The sequence below is a fragment of the Oncorhynchus clarkii genome, chromosome 26, assembly GCF_045791955.1.
Source record: "Oncorhynchus clarkii lewisi isolate Uvic-CL-2024 chromosome 26, UVic_Ocla_1.0, whole genome shotgun sequence".
Lineage (NCBI taxonomy): Eukaryota > Metazoa > Chordata > Actinopteri > Salmoniformes > Salmonidae > Oncorhynchus > Oncorhynchus clarkii.
The window spans coordinates 40,615,785-40,633,560 of NC_092172.1; the positions used below are offsets into that span (position 1 = coordinate 40,615,785).

At 43.8% G+C, this 17,776-nt stretch overlaps 1 protein-coding gene across 2 annotated transcripts; it reads left to right on the plus strand.

Moving 5' to 3' along the window:
• The first annotated feature begins 3,455 nt into the window (after positions 1-3,455).
• Positions 3,456-9,561, plus strand: LOC139384783 (methylthioribulose-1-phosphate dehydratase). Of its 2 annotated transcripts, XM_071129665.1 has the most exons (8): positions 3,456-3,523; positions 4,011-4,243; positions 4,663-4,763; positions 4,912-4,960; positions 5,582-5,699; positions 5,908-6,043; positions 8,281-8,448; positions 8,667-9,561. In XM_071129665.1, exons 2-8 carry the CDS (start codon positions 4,178-4,180, stop codon positions 8,782-8,784), a joined length of 756 nt encoding a protein of 251 aa, XP_070985766.1. In that variant the 5' UTR covers positions 3,456-3,523; positions 4,011-4,177; the 3' UTR covers positions 8,785-9,561. The 2 variants fall into 2 exon arrangements, with proteins under 2 accessions (XP_070985766.1, XP_070985765.1); XM_071129664.1 differs by lacking the exon at positions 3,456-3,523 and having other exon boundaries at positions 3,732-4,243.
• Positions 9,562-17,776: the final 8,215 nt, after the last annotated feature.

The following is a 17,776-nucleotide window of genomic DNA, read 5'->3' on the forward strand; positions in this document are numbered from 1 at the left end:
GAAAGAGATGTCTGTAACATGGAAGGAGGATGTGGAAATGATCGTTAATCCTGTGGGGAATTTCCAAACATGCTTCATATTGACTGAAGTTTCCTGTATGTGGTTACTTGTGGCTACACTGTGCGTCTGTGTGTGTCCGTGCCAGATGACAAGTGAAACACTTCCACCACAGTGAGCAATACTAAAGGCTGCTGGGTCGGGACCATGTAGAGCAGCACTAATAGAGAGATACAAGTGGTAGTGGATAAGGTTCAGCCACCACAGGTCTGTCAGCCAAGAACTAATCAGATGTCTTCAGAACAGGTTTGTTGCAGATATCGGGTTCAACACGCCACACTCCTAAAAGTTGTTCAATGGAAAGATACAAGAAAATAATAAGCATAAGTAGGGGCTTCCAGACAACGTACGGGGCAAAGCCAAATACACACAGCTAGTAGAACACACTGACAAGACAAAGGCCCAGTGACTGGTGAGCATTAATACAACATGACTGCCATGTAACTAAGGTCTGCACATGTGCACAAGACCACGACCAACGTGGGATAGCAACTGCACCAGAAGCGAAGGCACAGGCAAATTTAGGCTACATACATACATCATAAGACTACACACAGTACATGGTAGCACGAGGCTACATAAAGACTGTAAATGTACATAAACACAGCTATACGCATCAACAGACAACATAAACAGAATATATTTCCCTTGAAACAGTACGTGTGAGCTTCATCACCAAGCCGAACGAGATAGCGTTAGTGGCTCATATTCTGGCTTAGCTGGCTAGTAGTAACATGACACACATGACAGGAAAACACCTGATGAATATGGTGAATATGAACTTGATCGCCTTAGCAACATCTTGATAACAAACATGGTCATCTCCCATCTATTTCTGATGTCCATCCAGTTTGATTTCTATTTGCCATATATATTTTAACTGTGCTGTTTCACAGAAGTTCTGAACCTATATACTTTTTACGGACACAGTGTATTTAAAATGAGTTATCTTGTTGTTATTAGTCCCACCCTTCAGCTCCATTCAACCCCTCCCATCTAACTTTAACACCATCCAGTGTTGATTTCTATTTGCCATATATATTGTTCAACTGTGCTGTAATGTTTCACAAAAGTTCTGAACTTTTCTATTCTCATAGTTTATACAGATTGTACATTAAAGATACACATTGTTGCTAAAATAATTATTGAATCCATTCTCTTCTGACCGCGATCTCACTCTGAAGACAGGAGCGAGGTTCAGTGCGGTGCACAGGGAATGGTGGACTGTGATTGGCTGATACAAGTGGGGTCTTGTAGGTACCAATAATGAGAACAAGTACAACTAACTACTAGATTAGGGTTGATGTAACTACTACATAAGAGCTGGCCATTTTAACACCTAGTATCACCATAGTATCACCATACTATCACCATACTATCACCATAGTATCACCATAGTATCACCGTAGTATCACCATACTATCACCATACTATCACCATAGTATCACCGTAGTGTCATCATAATATCACCATAGTGTCACAATAATATCATCATAGTATCACCGTAGTATCACCGTAGTATCACCATAGTATCACCGTAGTATCATCATAGTATCACTGTAGTGTCACCATAGTAACACCATACTATCACCGTAGTATCACCGTAGTATCACCATACTATCACCATAGTATTACCGTAGTATCACCATACTATCACTGTAGTATCCCCATAGTAACACCATACTATCACCGTAGTATCACCGTAGTATCACCATACTATCACCATAGTATTACCGTAGTATCACCATACTATCACCGTAGTATCCCCATAGTAACAGCATAGTATCACCGTAGTATCCCCATAGTAACAGCATAGTATCACCGTAGTATCACCATACTAACATCGTAGTAACACCGTAGTATCACCATACTAACCCCGTAGTATCACCATAGTATCACCGTAGTATCACCATAGTATCACCGTAGTATCACCATAGTATCACCGTAGTATCACCATAGTATCACCGTAGTATCACCATAGTATCACCATAGTATCATCATACTATCACCATACTATCACCGTAGTATCACCATACTATCACCGTAGTATCACCATACTATCACAGTAGTATCACCATAGTATCACCATAGTATCACCATACTATCACTGTAGTATCATCATAGTATCACCATAGTATCACCATAGTATACATTAAGACTGTGTCTAAATCAGTCTTATCTGTTCCTTGTCAGTAAACTCAGCTTTGGTGAACGTGCCTGTTACCATGTCTTTAAATATCCACTCCCTAAGTGAAGGCCTAAGCCTTCAGCATGCAACGATCCAATGCCTGTCACGTGTCCCCGGCACTTCTGTCAACACAAGGCATTTTATCCTGTCTGACGAGAACCTAGAAATCCCTATTGGCCTGGACTTACCCCTCCACTTTTCACCCCAGCCATCTATAGGCTACCTCCCCATGATATCCTACACACTGCCAGTCCAATAAACACTAAGTAAAAGGCAGGCTTGTGGAAAATGTTTCTTGATAACAAACATGGTCATCTGTGAATTATAAAACAATGTATCTAATAACGACTTTGGTGAAGTAAAGCTGCCCCAGGGAAACATCCCTCCCCCTGGGATGGATAGGCCAACAACAAGGCTGTAAACCAACAATATATTAAAGGCCTAATGGTCATGTTTCAGTTTGCAGGACTAGATGTTTGTTATGAAGAGTTCATGTCACAGCCACACTATCCTTTCAAATGCTGATAGATACCGTAATACAACACTGCAGCCCGCCTGGTTTTCAACCATCCAAAGTTCTCTCATGTCACTCTGCTCCTCCACACACTCCACTGGCTTCCAGTCGAAGCTCACATCCACTACAAGACCATGGTACTTATCTACGCAACAGCACTAGGAACTGACACTTCAGGCTATGCTCAAGCCCTACACCTTAACCCAAGCACTCCGTTCTGCCAGCTCAGGTCTCTTGAATGCACTAACTGTAAGTCGCTCTGGATAAGAGCATCTGCTAAATTACTCAAATATAATATAATAATAATATAATGTACTAGTAAGCATCTACACTGTAATTAGACTGCAGCCTGCAAGCACCATGATGTAAATTGGTGACTCTAGTTGGGAAGGGAGGGACCACTTTTCATGACTAGACAAGAAAAAGGTACCTGTCCTTACCATACATTTGGTTTAATTTATTTGAGCTCTGCTACCACCTGGTGCTTGTTAGGCATACTTGTGCAACACCCTCTCCAGGTTGAAGTTACCCTGATATAGGATATACTTCTTCAAACCAAAATATGAACAAATAATAAAACACGTTTGATTTTGAATTGCTAAGAATTGTTTCATCTTATTTTTGCCGATTATCAAAGACCTCTGCGATTATTCCGATAATTGTCTTCAGGCACAATACAAGGCCACGTGCAAGAGATCTGGAGGTCCTTACTATATCCTGTCGCACTAATGACGACCCCTCTGCTGTCAAACAAACACACAAAGGTATTTAAAATGCGATAAAACCGAATTGTTCCATTTAAACATGTGGCGAAATATTGTATTTAAACGATATGTTGTTTTAGATTTCGTTGAGGAGGAATAATATCGCATGTTAAAGTAGCACCAGTTAGTTAGTGAGCTAACGTTATCTAGTTTGCTTTTTGGCCAGCCTGTTACAGTTGCGTTCTAGTGTATTGGTACCCTTGTACGTCTATTTTAAATAATTCAATACGTCTTCAAATATAAATTAAAAAACGTGTTCACACGTGTACTGTGGTAAGTTGCAGGTATTTTTACAAGGTAAAAACAGCCATTCAAATCGTGTTGAAAAGAGAACAGGATATTCTGCTTCATTATAACGTTACCACTGTGAACATGGCCAAGGGGAAAGAACTATCTGAGGATGTAAGGAATTTGATTATAACCAAACATGGACTTAAGCAAGGTTACAAGTCCATCTCCCGAGACCTTGGCATTGCTGTTTCCACAGTTCGTAATGTTATCAGGAAGCATGCTGTCCATGGAGTTGTAGTCAACCTCCCAGGACGTGGTCGCAAGAAGAATCTGGTTCCACCGGGTGAAAAAGAGAGAACTTGCAAGAAGAATCTGGTTCCACCGGTTGAAAAAGCAGTTCGTTCTGCATCTATCCAAAATAAAATGACATCTGTTTGTGATGCCACCATTGAAGACAAGGAAAATGGTTCCGAGTCGACGGAGTCTCAGGTATGTGCTTTAGAACGACTGCTAACCGTTGTAGGTTATCTAGCTAGGCTGGCTAACACATTTAAAACAAGTCTTGCAATCTGAAATTGCAAACAAGTAACGAGCTAGATTCACACCTTAACTTGTAGGCTAGACAGTGAATAGAGCAAGAATCTAAGGACAATAGAAGCGAAGAGGGAAGTCGGAGGAAGATATTTTGGGGAGTCCAAAGCCAGAGAGCTAGAGAGAAACGACAGGGGGGACTTTAACAGGGAGAGAGAGAGAGAACACACAGCTCCAGTTTAAGACCCAGAAAGAGTGAGGAGAGGTAAATGGATGTGGCCACATCTCACAACATAATTTGCACAAGCACCTGAAGGTAAATGACGAGCCATTATGGTGTCTGGGTAATGTAGTGTTTCCCCATCACCTTGTTTCAGGACAAGGAACATCCACGGCTTCTCATCCCAGAGTTATGTCGTCTTTTCTACCAACTCGGCTGGGTTACAGGGACAGGAGGAGGGCTAAGTTTGAGACGTGGGTAAGTGCTCTGACTTTAATATTGTTTAATATTTTTTTTAAATTCAAAACCTCATACGTGACTTGGTCTTTAGTTAAATGTAGAGAGAGAGCTAATATATATGCATGCTAGCTAATGAACATTCATCTCCCCATTTTGTTGTACCTAGAGATCAGATCTACATTGCCCCGTCTGGAGTGCAGAAGGAGAGACTACAGGTGAGCAGGGCTGGTGTTTTGCCTTCATATCATCATAGAGACTACAGGTGAGCAGGGCTGGTGTTTTGCCTTCATATCATCATAGAGACTACAGGTGAGCAGGGCTGGTGTTTTGCCTTCATATCATCATAGAGACTACAGGTGAGCAGGGCTGGTGTTTTGCCTTCATATCATCATAGAGACTACAGGTGAGCAGGGCTGGTGTTTTGCCTTCATATCATCATAGAGTCTACAGGTGAGCAGGGCTGGTTTTTTGCCTTCATATCATCATAGAGACTACAGGTGAGCAGGGCTGGTGTTTTGCCTTCATATCATCATAGAGACTACAGGTGAGCAGGGCTGGTGTTTTGCCTTCATATCATCATAGAGACTACAGGTGAGCAGGGCCGGTGTTTTGCCTTCATATCATCATAGAGACTACAGGTGAGCAGGGCCGGTGTTTTGCCTTCATATCATCATAGTCTACAGGTGAGCAGGGCTGGTGTTTTACCTTCATATCATCATAGAGACTACAGGTGAGCAGGGCTGGTGTTTTGCCTTCATATCATCAGAGCCAACTTGGACTACCTAGTTTGACAGTTTCTGGAGATATGTTTTTTATGTGTGTGTTGCACCCTGTAGCCAGATGACATGTTTGTCTGTGATGTGGAGGAGCGAGACATCAGCTCCCCACCCCCCTGGAAGAACCTGAAGAAGAGCCAGTGCACCCCTCTGTTCATGAATGCCTTCACTATGAGAGGTGAGCTCTCTGTTCATGAATCATACACTATGAGAGGTGACTTCTCTCTGTCCATGATTGATACACTGAGAGGTGAGCTCTCTGTTAATGAATAATACACTATGAGGGGTGAGCTCTCTCTGTTAATGAATGATAGTCTATGAGGGGTGAGCTGTACACAGACCCACGAATAGGCCAACATGCTAACTGTCTCCCTCCTGTTCCTCAGCGGCGCAGGCCGTCATCCACACCCACTCCAAGGCTGCCGTCATGGCAACTCTGTTTTATCCTGGCAAGGAGTTCCGCATAACTCACCAGGAGATGATAAAGGGAATCCGCAAGGGCACCTCCAAAACCAACTACAGGTAGGCACATGGCTAGGACACCTCCAGCACCAACTACAGTTAGGCACATGGCTAGGACACCTCTAGAACCAACTACAGGTAGGCACATGGCTAGGACACCTCCGACACCAACTACGGGTCGGCACGTGGCTAGGACACCTCCGGCACCAACTACGGGTGCACGTGGAGAGGACACATCCGGCACCTCCAGCACCAGGTAGGCACATGGCTAGGACTCCTCCAGCATCAACTACGGGTGGGCACGTGGCTAGGACACATCCAGCACCAACTACGGGTGGGCACATGGCAGGGACACCTCCAGCACCAACTACGGGTCGGCACGTGGCTAGGACACCTCCAGCACCAACTACGGGTGGGCACGTGGCGAGAACACCTCCAGCACCAACTACGGGTCGGCACGTGGCTAGGACACTTCCAGCACCAACTACGGGTCGACACGTGGCTAGGACACCTCCGGCACCAACTACGGGTGGGCACGTGGAGAGGACATCTCCGGCACCAACTACGGGTGGGCACGTGGCTAGGACACCTCCGGCACCAACTACGGGTGGGCACGTGGCTAGGACACCTCCGGCACCAACTACAGGTGGGCACGTGGCTAGGACACCTCCAGAACCAACTACAGGTGGGCACGTGGCTAGGACACCTCCAGAACCAACTACAGGTGGGCACGTGGCTAGGACACCTCCAGAACCAACTACAGGTGGGCACGTGGCTAGGACACCTCCAGAACCAACTACAGGTGGGCACATGGCTAGGACACCTCCAGAGGACACCTCCAGCACCAACTACAGGTGGGCACATGGCTAGGACACCTCCAGCACCAACTACAGGTGGGCACATGGCTAGGACACCTCCAGCACCAACTACAGGTGGGCACATGGCTAGGACACCTCCAGCACCAACTACAGGTGGGCACATGGCTAGGACACCTCCAGCACCAGGTAGGCACATGGCTAGGACACCTCCAGCACCAACTACGGGTGGGCACATGGCTAGGACACCTCCAGCACCAACTACGGGTGGGCACATGGCAGGGACACCTCCAGCACCAACTAGGGGAGGGCATGTGGCAGGGACACCTCCAGCACCAACTACGGGTCGGCACGTGGCTAGGACACCTCCAGCACCAACTACGGGTGGGCACGTGGCGAGAACACCTCCAGCACCAACTACGGGTCGGCACGTGGCTAGGACACTTCCAGCACCAACTACGGGTCGACACGTGGCTAGGACACCTCCGGCACCAACTACGGGTGGGCACGTGGACACCAACTACAGGTGGGCACATGGCTAGGACACCTCCAGCACCAACTACAGGTGGGCACATGGCTAGGACACCTCCAGCACCAGGTAGGCACATGGCTAGGACACCTCCAGCACCAACTACGGGTGGGCACATGGCTAGGACACCTCCAGCACCAACTACGGGTGGGCACGTGGAGAGGACACATCCAGCACCAACTACGGGTGGGCACATGGCTAGGACACATCCAGCACCAACTACGGGTAGGCACATGGCTAGGACACCTCCAGCACCAACTGCGGGTAGGCACATGGCAGGGACACCTCCAGCACCAACTACGGGTCGGTACGTGGTGAGGACACCTCCAGCACCAACTACGGGCGGGCAGGTTGTGAGGACACCTACCTCCAGCACCAACTACAGGTGGGCACGTGGCTAGGACACCTCCAGGCAGGCAGGTTGCGAGGACACCTCCAGCACCAACTACGAGCTGGGCCCTGGCGAGGGCACCTCCAGCGCCAACGACGGCCGTATAAGTGCTCAATGGGAAAGGGGATACCTAGTCAGTTGTCCAAATGAATGAATTCAACATTTAACCCAACCCCTCTGAATCAGATGTGCGGGGGGCTGCCTTAATCAACATCTACATCTTCGGTACCCAGGGAACAGTGGGTTAACTGCCTTGTTCAGGGGCAGAATGACAGATTTTTACCTTGTCAGCTCAGGGATTCGATCCAGCAATCTTACGGTTACTGGCCCAACACTCTAATCACTAAGCTACCTGCCAATGTGCTACAGTGTGAATGTCTGTACTGAAACAGTCCAGCCCCGGCAGTTTATGGAAATTAATGTGGGAATCCAGATGTTACCTTGTAACTCCTGTCAATTCTGGCACATTTTCATCCAGGGGAGACTGACACTTGATTTTAGATAGTGGCCCTATTGACTATGCATTCTGCTCACACACTGACGTTGACGTGTGTGTGTGTAGATATGATGAAACCCTGGTGGTCCCCATCATTGAGAACACCCCGGAGGAGCGGGACCTGAAGGAGCGCATGGCGCTGGCCATGGAGCAGTACCCAGACTCCTGTGCGGTCCTCGTCCGGCGCCACGGCGTCTACGTGTGGGGGGAGTCCTGGGAGAAAGCCAAGACCATGTGAGTTAATGAATAACTATGAAGTAACACAATGTTTTATAGAAGTAATACTTTTATAGAAGTGAATAATAATTAATTATAAATAGTCTAAAAGTAATGTTTGTAGAAGTATTACTGTGAATGTGTCATTTAGACTGAATGTATCACTGTTTTAAATGCATCATTGGTGCTTTCTAGAGGTTTGTGTGGTAGTGGGTTATCCGCGTGTCTTGTTCCAGGTGTGAATGTTATGACTACCTATTTGACATCGCCGTCCAAATGAAGCAGAGTGGAATGGATCCTTCAGCACCACCCGTTGAAGAGAACCATTACTACGATGTCCAACCATCCCAATAAATGGAGGCAAACAATCAGGGCCTAAAATGAACGCCTGCCAAATGTGGATTTTTTTTCCCCCAGCCATGTCGCCGGGTGGTCAGGACTTCACAGTGCAAGTATTTCACTTGCATTTGTGAATATAAAAAGTCAAGTTTGATCACATTTACAGTGACATATATGCTGCACTTGCTGTTTTCAAAATATTTCTGCCGTTTTTGTTTCATAGCTGGTAATATATAGCCTATTCCACCTCGCTCTGCAACACAGCCTGGCTGGGGGACTGTACGCACGTGAAGAGCTGAGTGAAAGATTACATTTTTAGAAGCGCTGTGCACAGGCATAAAAGTTGGTCTAATTTACTTGAAAAGAAAGTCTACTGAAGTGAAACCCTGTCCTTGTATTTTTTGGCTATTTACATTGTTTTGTTCACAAACTAGGTTGTTTTTCTATGTTTGAGTTTCAACTGCTTGGGAAGAGAAGGCCACGCTTCTACTAGTCAATCTCACAGGCAGAAACAATACTGATTTGCGCTGCCACGGTAACCCTCCCGCCCTTAAAGGTGCAGGTGAACATTTTTGTCTCTGATATTTTGGTTAAAAATTAAATTAATCAATATACCAATTTACTTCTTACTAGTAATACACTTATTGTTTTAGAAACATTACAAAGCATGCTCATCTGTTTTTTTGTGTTTTGTTGGTGTAATTTTTGTGGAAAAAATATTTTGGCTTGTAAAAAAAAATCTGAGTGCCTGGTAGATTACAAATAATAATAATAAATCATCCTGTCACAGTGGCTTTTGTACCAAAAAGTACATTTTATGTCCTGCAAACAAGCATTAGAAATGTCAGAGTATATTAAAATACATTATCTACAGTAATAGTAGAATGATGTTATACAATATTTTACCCCCAAAACCTCTTATTGGTCCTTAAAAGACAGACTGGCTGTTGTCAAATTGACTAGACCTGAGCCACACACTAACCCATTGTGCTACTGCCACAGGCTTTATTTGACGAGATTTGCTGGCCTCAAAAATATGACGTGTAGCTCCTTTTTAAAAATTCCTTGTGGGATAAGTTAATCTCTTTTTAAAGATTAGGCTTTCCACAATAACGCCACTTGTATTGGCCTCTTGTATTGACATGTGCAGTTGTAGAGCAACATGAGGAGCCTGTCTCATGTTGAAATGGGTGTCAAAGAAACATTTGAGCTGTTAAAGGTGACTGTGGTCTTACTCTGACCAGACAGTCTGTATCACTACCATCTGAACTATTACAAGATTGTTAAGTGTCTATTCTCTCTCTTGAGCATTCAATGGCATCTGAAAGAATTAGACATATAGGTGGGGGGGGTTGGTGTGTCATATCACGCAAACCCCTGTCTGCACTTATAGAATTCAAATTTAGCGGGAGTCAACTAGGGTTATTGTCTTGCATACTGCAAATCAAACAGCCTGACGGATGTGGATTGTTCACATGCGAACAGACGTTTCACATAATATAGCAAAACATGAATCATGTCTGATCAATAAGGATGTTAAAGTGTGCAAACCTTTTTTTGTTTTTCAAAATATGAAATAGAAATGTGTGCTGGGATTGGTTAATACTTGCTCTGAGACACAGAAAGTCGCATAGAAGATAGTTGGTGCGGGAGTCTTCCAATTCAGCCCTCTGTCTTCCTGGATTTGTCTTCCTTCCTTTATCCAATGGGTTCTACCAGCCATTGCATGGTCGCTGTTCATGTTGTGCAGAACCTCCGATTCCAGGATTTTGATTCTGCCGTGGTCCATGGTGCTGAATCTCAGATCACTGCTGTGTCCTTGTTTGTCTAGATCTAGCATTCTATATGTTTTATTAAGTACTGGGATTTTATTAAGAGCGATTACTGAAGGTAACCAACCTCTGCTTGACTGTTCAGCATAGCAGGTAAATGTTAGTTTCACCCGAATTAGAAGTGTTGATACCCTCTCCCTGATTTTTGTTGGGGAAAAATCATGTATTTGTCTTAGACAGTGCCTTCAGAAAGTATTCATACCCTATAAGTAGAAGGCAAGGTGATCCAATCTCACTTCTGCTGTTTTTGTCTAGGGAGACCCTGGCCCAGGCAATTCGACAATCCAAAAATTACACCAATATCTCAAATCTACGGATCATAGCATATCATTATACGCCGACGATATCTTTATCTAGACAGTGTATCCTAATTCCTCCCAAGAGCTTTGAAGATCATAGACAAATTCAGCTCCATCTCAACTAAATAAATCTAACCAAATCTGCCCTACTGCCTCTGTCAACCCTGAGGGAAGACTCCATCTACCAATTGAATCCCAGTTGAAATCCATAATGTGGTTTAAAAGTGTGTATTTTTAATTGAAACGTTATTTAACTAGGCAAGTCAATTAAGAACAAATTCTTATTTACAATGACGGCCAAACCCGGACCACGCTGTGCGCCGCCCTCTGGGACTCAATCATGGCTGGGTGTGATACAGCATGGAATCGAACCAGGAACTCTAGTGATGCCTCTTGCACTGAGATGCATTGCCTTAGACCGCTGTGCCAATATATATATATATGAGAGCAAGGTAAGTGAGCCCGGTTAAAAATGAACAAACATACAAAGAGGGGAAGAGCGAGGACTATCCGTATCAAACTTTAAATTGTATTTCCAGACACAAGCATTTCACCCCATCATAAATTGGTTTAGACATGATTATTCTGCACCCTGGCTGAGTATAGTGAGAAATATGGTGTCTCCTATTGCCCTGGAAGAGGTGGTCTCCACTGATATATCCCTTAACCAATGTAATATGGAGTCTCCTATTGCCCTGGAAGAGGTGGTCTCCACTGATATATCCCTTAACCAATGTAATATGGAGTCTCCTATTGCCCTGGAAGAGGTGGTCTCCACTGATATATCCCTTAAACAATGTAATATGGAGTCTCCTATTGCCCTGGAAGAGGTGGTCTCCACTGATATATTCCTTAACCAATGTAATATGGGGTCTCCTATTACCCTGGAAGAGGTGGTCTCCACTGATATATCCCTTAACCAATGTAATATGGAGTCTCCTATTGTCCTGGAAGAGGTTGTCTCCACTGATATATCCCTTAACCAATGTAATATGGAGTCTCCTATTGCCCTGGAAGAACATTGTTACTGGGAATCAAAATGTCATGCCGTGTGATCTGGCGGGTGGCCTTTTGCACCCCCCTCCCCAATGGTCCAAATGTGGAATCCGTACCCCTTGCCGAAATCATGGACAGTAATGGTTTGAGAACATTCCAGGATTTAAAAGACATACTGTACACATTACCAGGCAAATTGTTTATTTTTTCTATATTTACAACGTAGGTCAGCAATGCTGGCCTAGAGTCCCTTGGGAAATACAATTTGCAAACCATCCAATGATGTGATTTATAAATAAATGATCTGGGCTCCCAAAGAAAAGATCTCCCTTTTGGAAAGCTCTTATTCTGAGCTAGCCATTAAAGTATGGTACACAGATCTTATTGAATCTGAACAACCATTTAACTGGAACAGAATATGTAAAAATATGATCTTGGCATCCCATAATCCGAACCATCAATGTATACACTTATACAGACTGTATTTGACACCAAAAAAACGTTTTTTTTGATGAAATTGGCCAGAACTTTCAACTATTCACTGTGTCCCCTAAATCAGGTAGACACATTCCTCCATATGATGTGGGACAGCCCTGCAGTTAAATGCTTTTGGGGCAAAGTGATTCAATTAATTTTCATGTACATGAATGTAAATATTCCAATGCTTTGCATCTGTTACTTAACGATAATGGCTCCTTGAATCAATTAATCAGAGACGATTACTGCTGACTCTTAGATGGCAATCACCTGACTCCCAATTCGCCAAGGGCTACAGTTACTATTAGAAGTTACTACATTTATAATTAGCGACAGCAGGAATACATGGTGCAAATCAGGGAACAATTGAGACCTGGACAAATATACTTGACTCTGTAAAGAATCATCTCAGATCCAGCCCAACACATAGAAATAAACCATTCATAAAAGCCCAACAAGCCTACAAACAATATATGTAGTACCATCAGAGTTTTCACACCCCTTGACTTAATCCACATTTTATTGTTACAGCCTGAATTCAGAATGGATAAATATAAATAAATATATCTACATAAAATACTCCATAACGACAAAGTGAAAACATGTTTTTAGAAATCTTAGTGCATTTACAGTATGTCAATTAAATCTGTGTTTCATTTTCAATAAGTATTCACACCCCTGAGTCAATACTTTGTAGAAGCACCTTTGGTGGCTATTACAGCTATGAGTCATCTTGGGTTTGTCTGGATCAGCTTTGAGTCATCTTGTGTTTGTCTGTATCAGCTTTGAGTTGTCTTAGGGATGTCTGGATCTGCTTTTGGTCGTCTTGGGGATGTCTGGATCAGCTTTGCACATCTGGATTTGGGGATTTTCTCCCATTCTTCCTTGCAGATTTTTTCAATCTCTGTTAAATTAGATGGGGATTGGCCTTGAAGAGCAATCTTCAAGTTTTTCCACAGATTTTCCATGGGGATTCAAGTCTGGGCTTTGGCTGGGCCACTAAAGGACTTTCACATTCTTGTTCTGAATCTGTTCTAGCGTTGCTTTGACTGTATGCTTGGGGTCATTATCCTGTTGGAATGTGAATCTTGTTCTCATCAATGTTTTGCTTGTATTTGGTTCCATTCATTGTTCCCTCTATCCTTACCAGACTCCGTGTCCCTGCAGCTGGAAAGCATCCCCATAGCATGATGCTGCCACCACCATACTTCACAGTAGGGATGGGTTGATGAGCTGTGCCTGATTTTCTCCAGACACAGCATTTTGCATTCAGGCCAAAGAGTTAATTTTTTTACGTTTTTGCTCTGAATCTTTCACGTGTCTTTTTGTAAACTCCAGGCGTGCTGTCATGTGCCTTTTCTCAGGAGTGGCTTCCATCTGGCCACTCTCTGGGTAGTTCCATATTTTGTTTCCATTTACCAATGATGGAGACCACTGTGCTCTTGGAAACTTTCAACACTCTAGAAGTGTTTTCTAAATCATGTCCAAACAATTGAATTGGCCACAGGTGGACTCCAATCAAGTTGTAGTGACATCTCAAGGATAATCAAAGGAAATTGGGTGCACCTGAGCTCAATTTGGAGTGGCATATATTCCACGTTTTGTTGTTACAGCCTGAATTCTACACACAATACCCCATAATGACAAAGTGAAAACATGTTTTCAGATATTTTAGCAAATATATTGAAAATGAAATACAGAAATATCTCATTTACATAAGTATTCACACCCCTGAGACAATACACCTTTGGCGCTCTAAGAGCGTTGCACACCTGGATTGTACAATATTTGCAAGTTGGTTGTTCATCATTGCTAGTCAGCCATTTTCAAGTCTTGACATAGATTTTCAAGCTGATTTAAGTCATAACTGTAACTCGGCCACTCAGGAATATTCAATGTGGTCTTGGAAAGCAACTCCAGTGTATATTTGGCCTTGTGTTTTAGGTTATTGTCCTGCTGAAAGGTGAATTTGTCTCCCAGTGTCTGTTGAAAGCAGATTGAACCAGGTTTACTTTAAGGATTTTGCCAGTGTTTAGCTCCATTCTGTTTCTTTTTATCATTAAAAAAACCCTCCTTGTCCTTGCATACCCATAACATGATGCAGCCACCACTATGATTGGAAATATGAAGAGAGGCGCTCAGTGATGTGTTGGATTTGCTCCAAACATAATGCTTTGTATTCAGGACATAATTCCTTTGCCAATTGTTTTGTCAGCTTTACTTTTAGTGACTTATTGGAAACCAATATAGAAGTCATTTAGGTTTATAGTGGAGTAACTACAATGTTGTTGATCCATCCTCAGTGTTCTCCTTCACAGCCATTCAACTCTGTCATTTAGGTTAATATAGTGGAGTAACTACTGTTGTTGATCCATCCTCAGTGTTCTCCTACCACAGCCATTCAACTCTGTCATTTAGGTTAGTATAGTGGAGTAACTACAATGTTGTTGATCCATCCTCAGTGTTCTCCTACCACAGCCATTAAACTCTGTAACTGTTTTAAAGTCACCATTTGCATCTTTGTGAAATCCCTGAGCGTTTTCCTTCCTCTCCGGTAATTGAGTTAGGAAGGACGCCTGTATCTTTGTAGTGACTGGGTGTATTGATAGACCATCCAAAGTGTAATTAATAACTTCACCATGCTCAAAGGGATTTTCAATGTCTGTTTTTTTGTTGTTGTTGTTGACCAATCTACCAATAGGTGATCTTCTTTGCTAGGCATTGGAAAACCTCCCTGGTCTTTGTGGTTAAATCTGTGTTTGAAATTCACTGAGCGACCTTATAGATAATTGCATGTGAGGGGTACAGAGATGAGGTAGTTATTTTAAAATCTGGTTAAGTGTGCCTTGCTGGTTAAGTGTGCCTTGAATTCTAATAAATCCCTGACAGTGTCACCAGCAAAGCACCCCAACACCATGATGTCCTGATTCACGCAGTCTCCTCTGAACAGTTGATGTGGAGATGTATCTGTTACTTGAACTCTGTGAAGCATTTATTTAGGCTACAATCTGAGGCGCTGTTAACTCTAATGAACATATCCTCTGCAGCAGAGGTAACTCTAGATCTTCCTTTCCTGTGGCGGTCTTCATGAGAGCCACTTTCATCATAGCGATTGATGGTTTTTGCGAGTGCACTTGAAGAAACTTTCAAAGTTCTTGAAATGTTCCATTGACTGACCTTGATATCTTAAAGTCGATGATGGACTGTTGTTTCTCTTTGCTTATTTGAGCTGTTCTTGCCATAATATGGACTTGGTCTTTTTCCAAATAGGGCTACCTTCTGTATACCAACCGTACCTTGTCACAACACAACTGATTGGCTCAAATGCATTCATTGAAATGCATTCCAGGTGACTACCTCATGAAGGTGGTTGAGAGAATGCCAAAAGTGTGCAAAGCTGTCATCAAGGCAAAGGGTGACTACTTTGAAGAATCTCAAATATAAAATATATTTTGATTTGTTTAACACTTTTTTGGTTACTACATGATTCCATGTGTTATTTCATAGTTTCGATGTCTCCACTATCATTCTACAATGTATAAAATAGTATAAATAAATAAAAACACTTGAAAGGGTAGGTGTGTCCACACTTTTGACTGGTGCTGGATATCAGACCAGGTTTTGTTCTACAGTAAGTAGGGATGTAGAATGTGTCTAAATTGACAATGAGATAAAGTACAGCCTTGATATTCTTCTGAGGATATGCTTCTGCCAGCCTGGAATCATTATTTATTTAGACTAGAGAGAATCTGGTTTCTCCTCTGCATTAGACTTTCAACACTAGCCTGATATGTTTTAGAAGTTAGTTTTAGTTTGCTCCACAGAACGTGTAGATCAGGACTGTTTTGATCTACGTTAACTGATCTCCTACCAGATCTCCCAGGTGATAAATGAAACATTACACACGCGCCCAACACACAGGGCTGACTGTCAGTCAACCTCACAGCCAGTCGTCTCCTGAGGACACTCCCCTGTGTAGTGGCAAAATGGAAGTCCCAGCGCTCCTGCCAGCGCTGCTTCCTTTCATTTCCATCATGGAATTCCACCCTGGCTAGCGTGTGCCACGCCGCCTCCAGTAACATCAGACAGACGGTGCCTGTGGATCCCACCTCTGTGGGCGCCGCCACTCTCCTGCTCTCATCCCTGTTCATCATCATCACACCAGCGGGGAGTTCTTACAAGATGCTTCTCCATGAGCCCTACTGACTTCCCTCGTCTTGTCTGCTGTGTGTGCTGAAAATATACCACTGCATTCAGAAGACCCCCCTTGTGTTGCTTAGCTAATGCTGTTAGAAATACAGATTGTGACGGGCACGTCACTGTTTGATAATTGTGAAGAAATTCCTGTTTTGACAATGTATTACACAAATGGATTTGATAGCAATCCTTTATTCAGATTTTTTATTTTTTTTAAATGTCTATACAGTATGTCCATGTCCACTGCAAGAGCTACTCCGTCTTGAAAGACCGTAAACAGAGTTTGAGTGAAACAGTATATTTTTTTGAATATGGAAAAGGCTGAATTGTTTGTCTGTCTTGGGCTCTTTGAACATGTGTGTTACAGGAGCTGAATACATTGTGGATCACCTACAGGAGGGGGTAACCTCAGTTCAGTGCTTTGTGGATCACCTACAGGAGGGGGTAACCTCAGTTCAGTGCTTTGTAACCTCAGTTCAGTGCTTTGTGGATCACCTACAGGAGGGGTAACCTCAGTTCAGTGCTTTGTGGATCACCTACAGGAGGGGTAACCTCAGTTCAGTGCTTTGTGGATCACCTACAGGAGGGGGTAACCTCAGTTCAGTGCTTTGTGGATCACCTACAGGAGGGGGTAACCTCAGTTCAGTGCTTTGTGGATCACCTACAGGAGGGGGTAACCTCAGTTCAGTGCTTTGTGGATCACCTACAGGAGGGGGTAACTTCAGGTTTTGTGCTTTGTGGAACACCTACAGGAGGGGGTAACCTCAGGTTTTGTGCTTTGTGGAACACCTACAGAAGGGGGTAACCTCAGTTCAGTGCTTTGTGGATCACCTACAGGAGGGGGTAACCTCAGTTCAGTGCTTTGTGGATCACCTACAGGAGGGGGTAACCTCAGGTTTTGTGCTTTGTGGAACACCTACAGAAGGGGGTAACCTCAGTTCAGTGCTTTGTGGATCACCTACAGGAGGGGGTAACCTCAGGTTTTGTGCTTTGTGGATCACCTACAGGAGGGGGTAACCTCAGTTCAGTGCTTTATGGGTCACCTACAGGAGGGGTTAACCTCAGTTCAGTGCTTTGTGGATCACCTACAGGAGGGGTGTGGATCACCTACAGGAGGGGGTAACCTCAGTTCAGTGCTTTGTGGAACACCTACAGGAGGGGGTAACCTCAGGTTTTGTGCTTTGCAAGAGTTGTGTTCAAAGAACT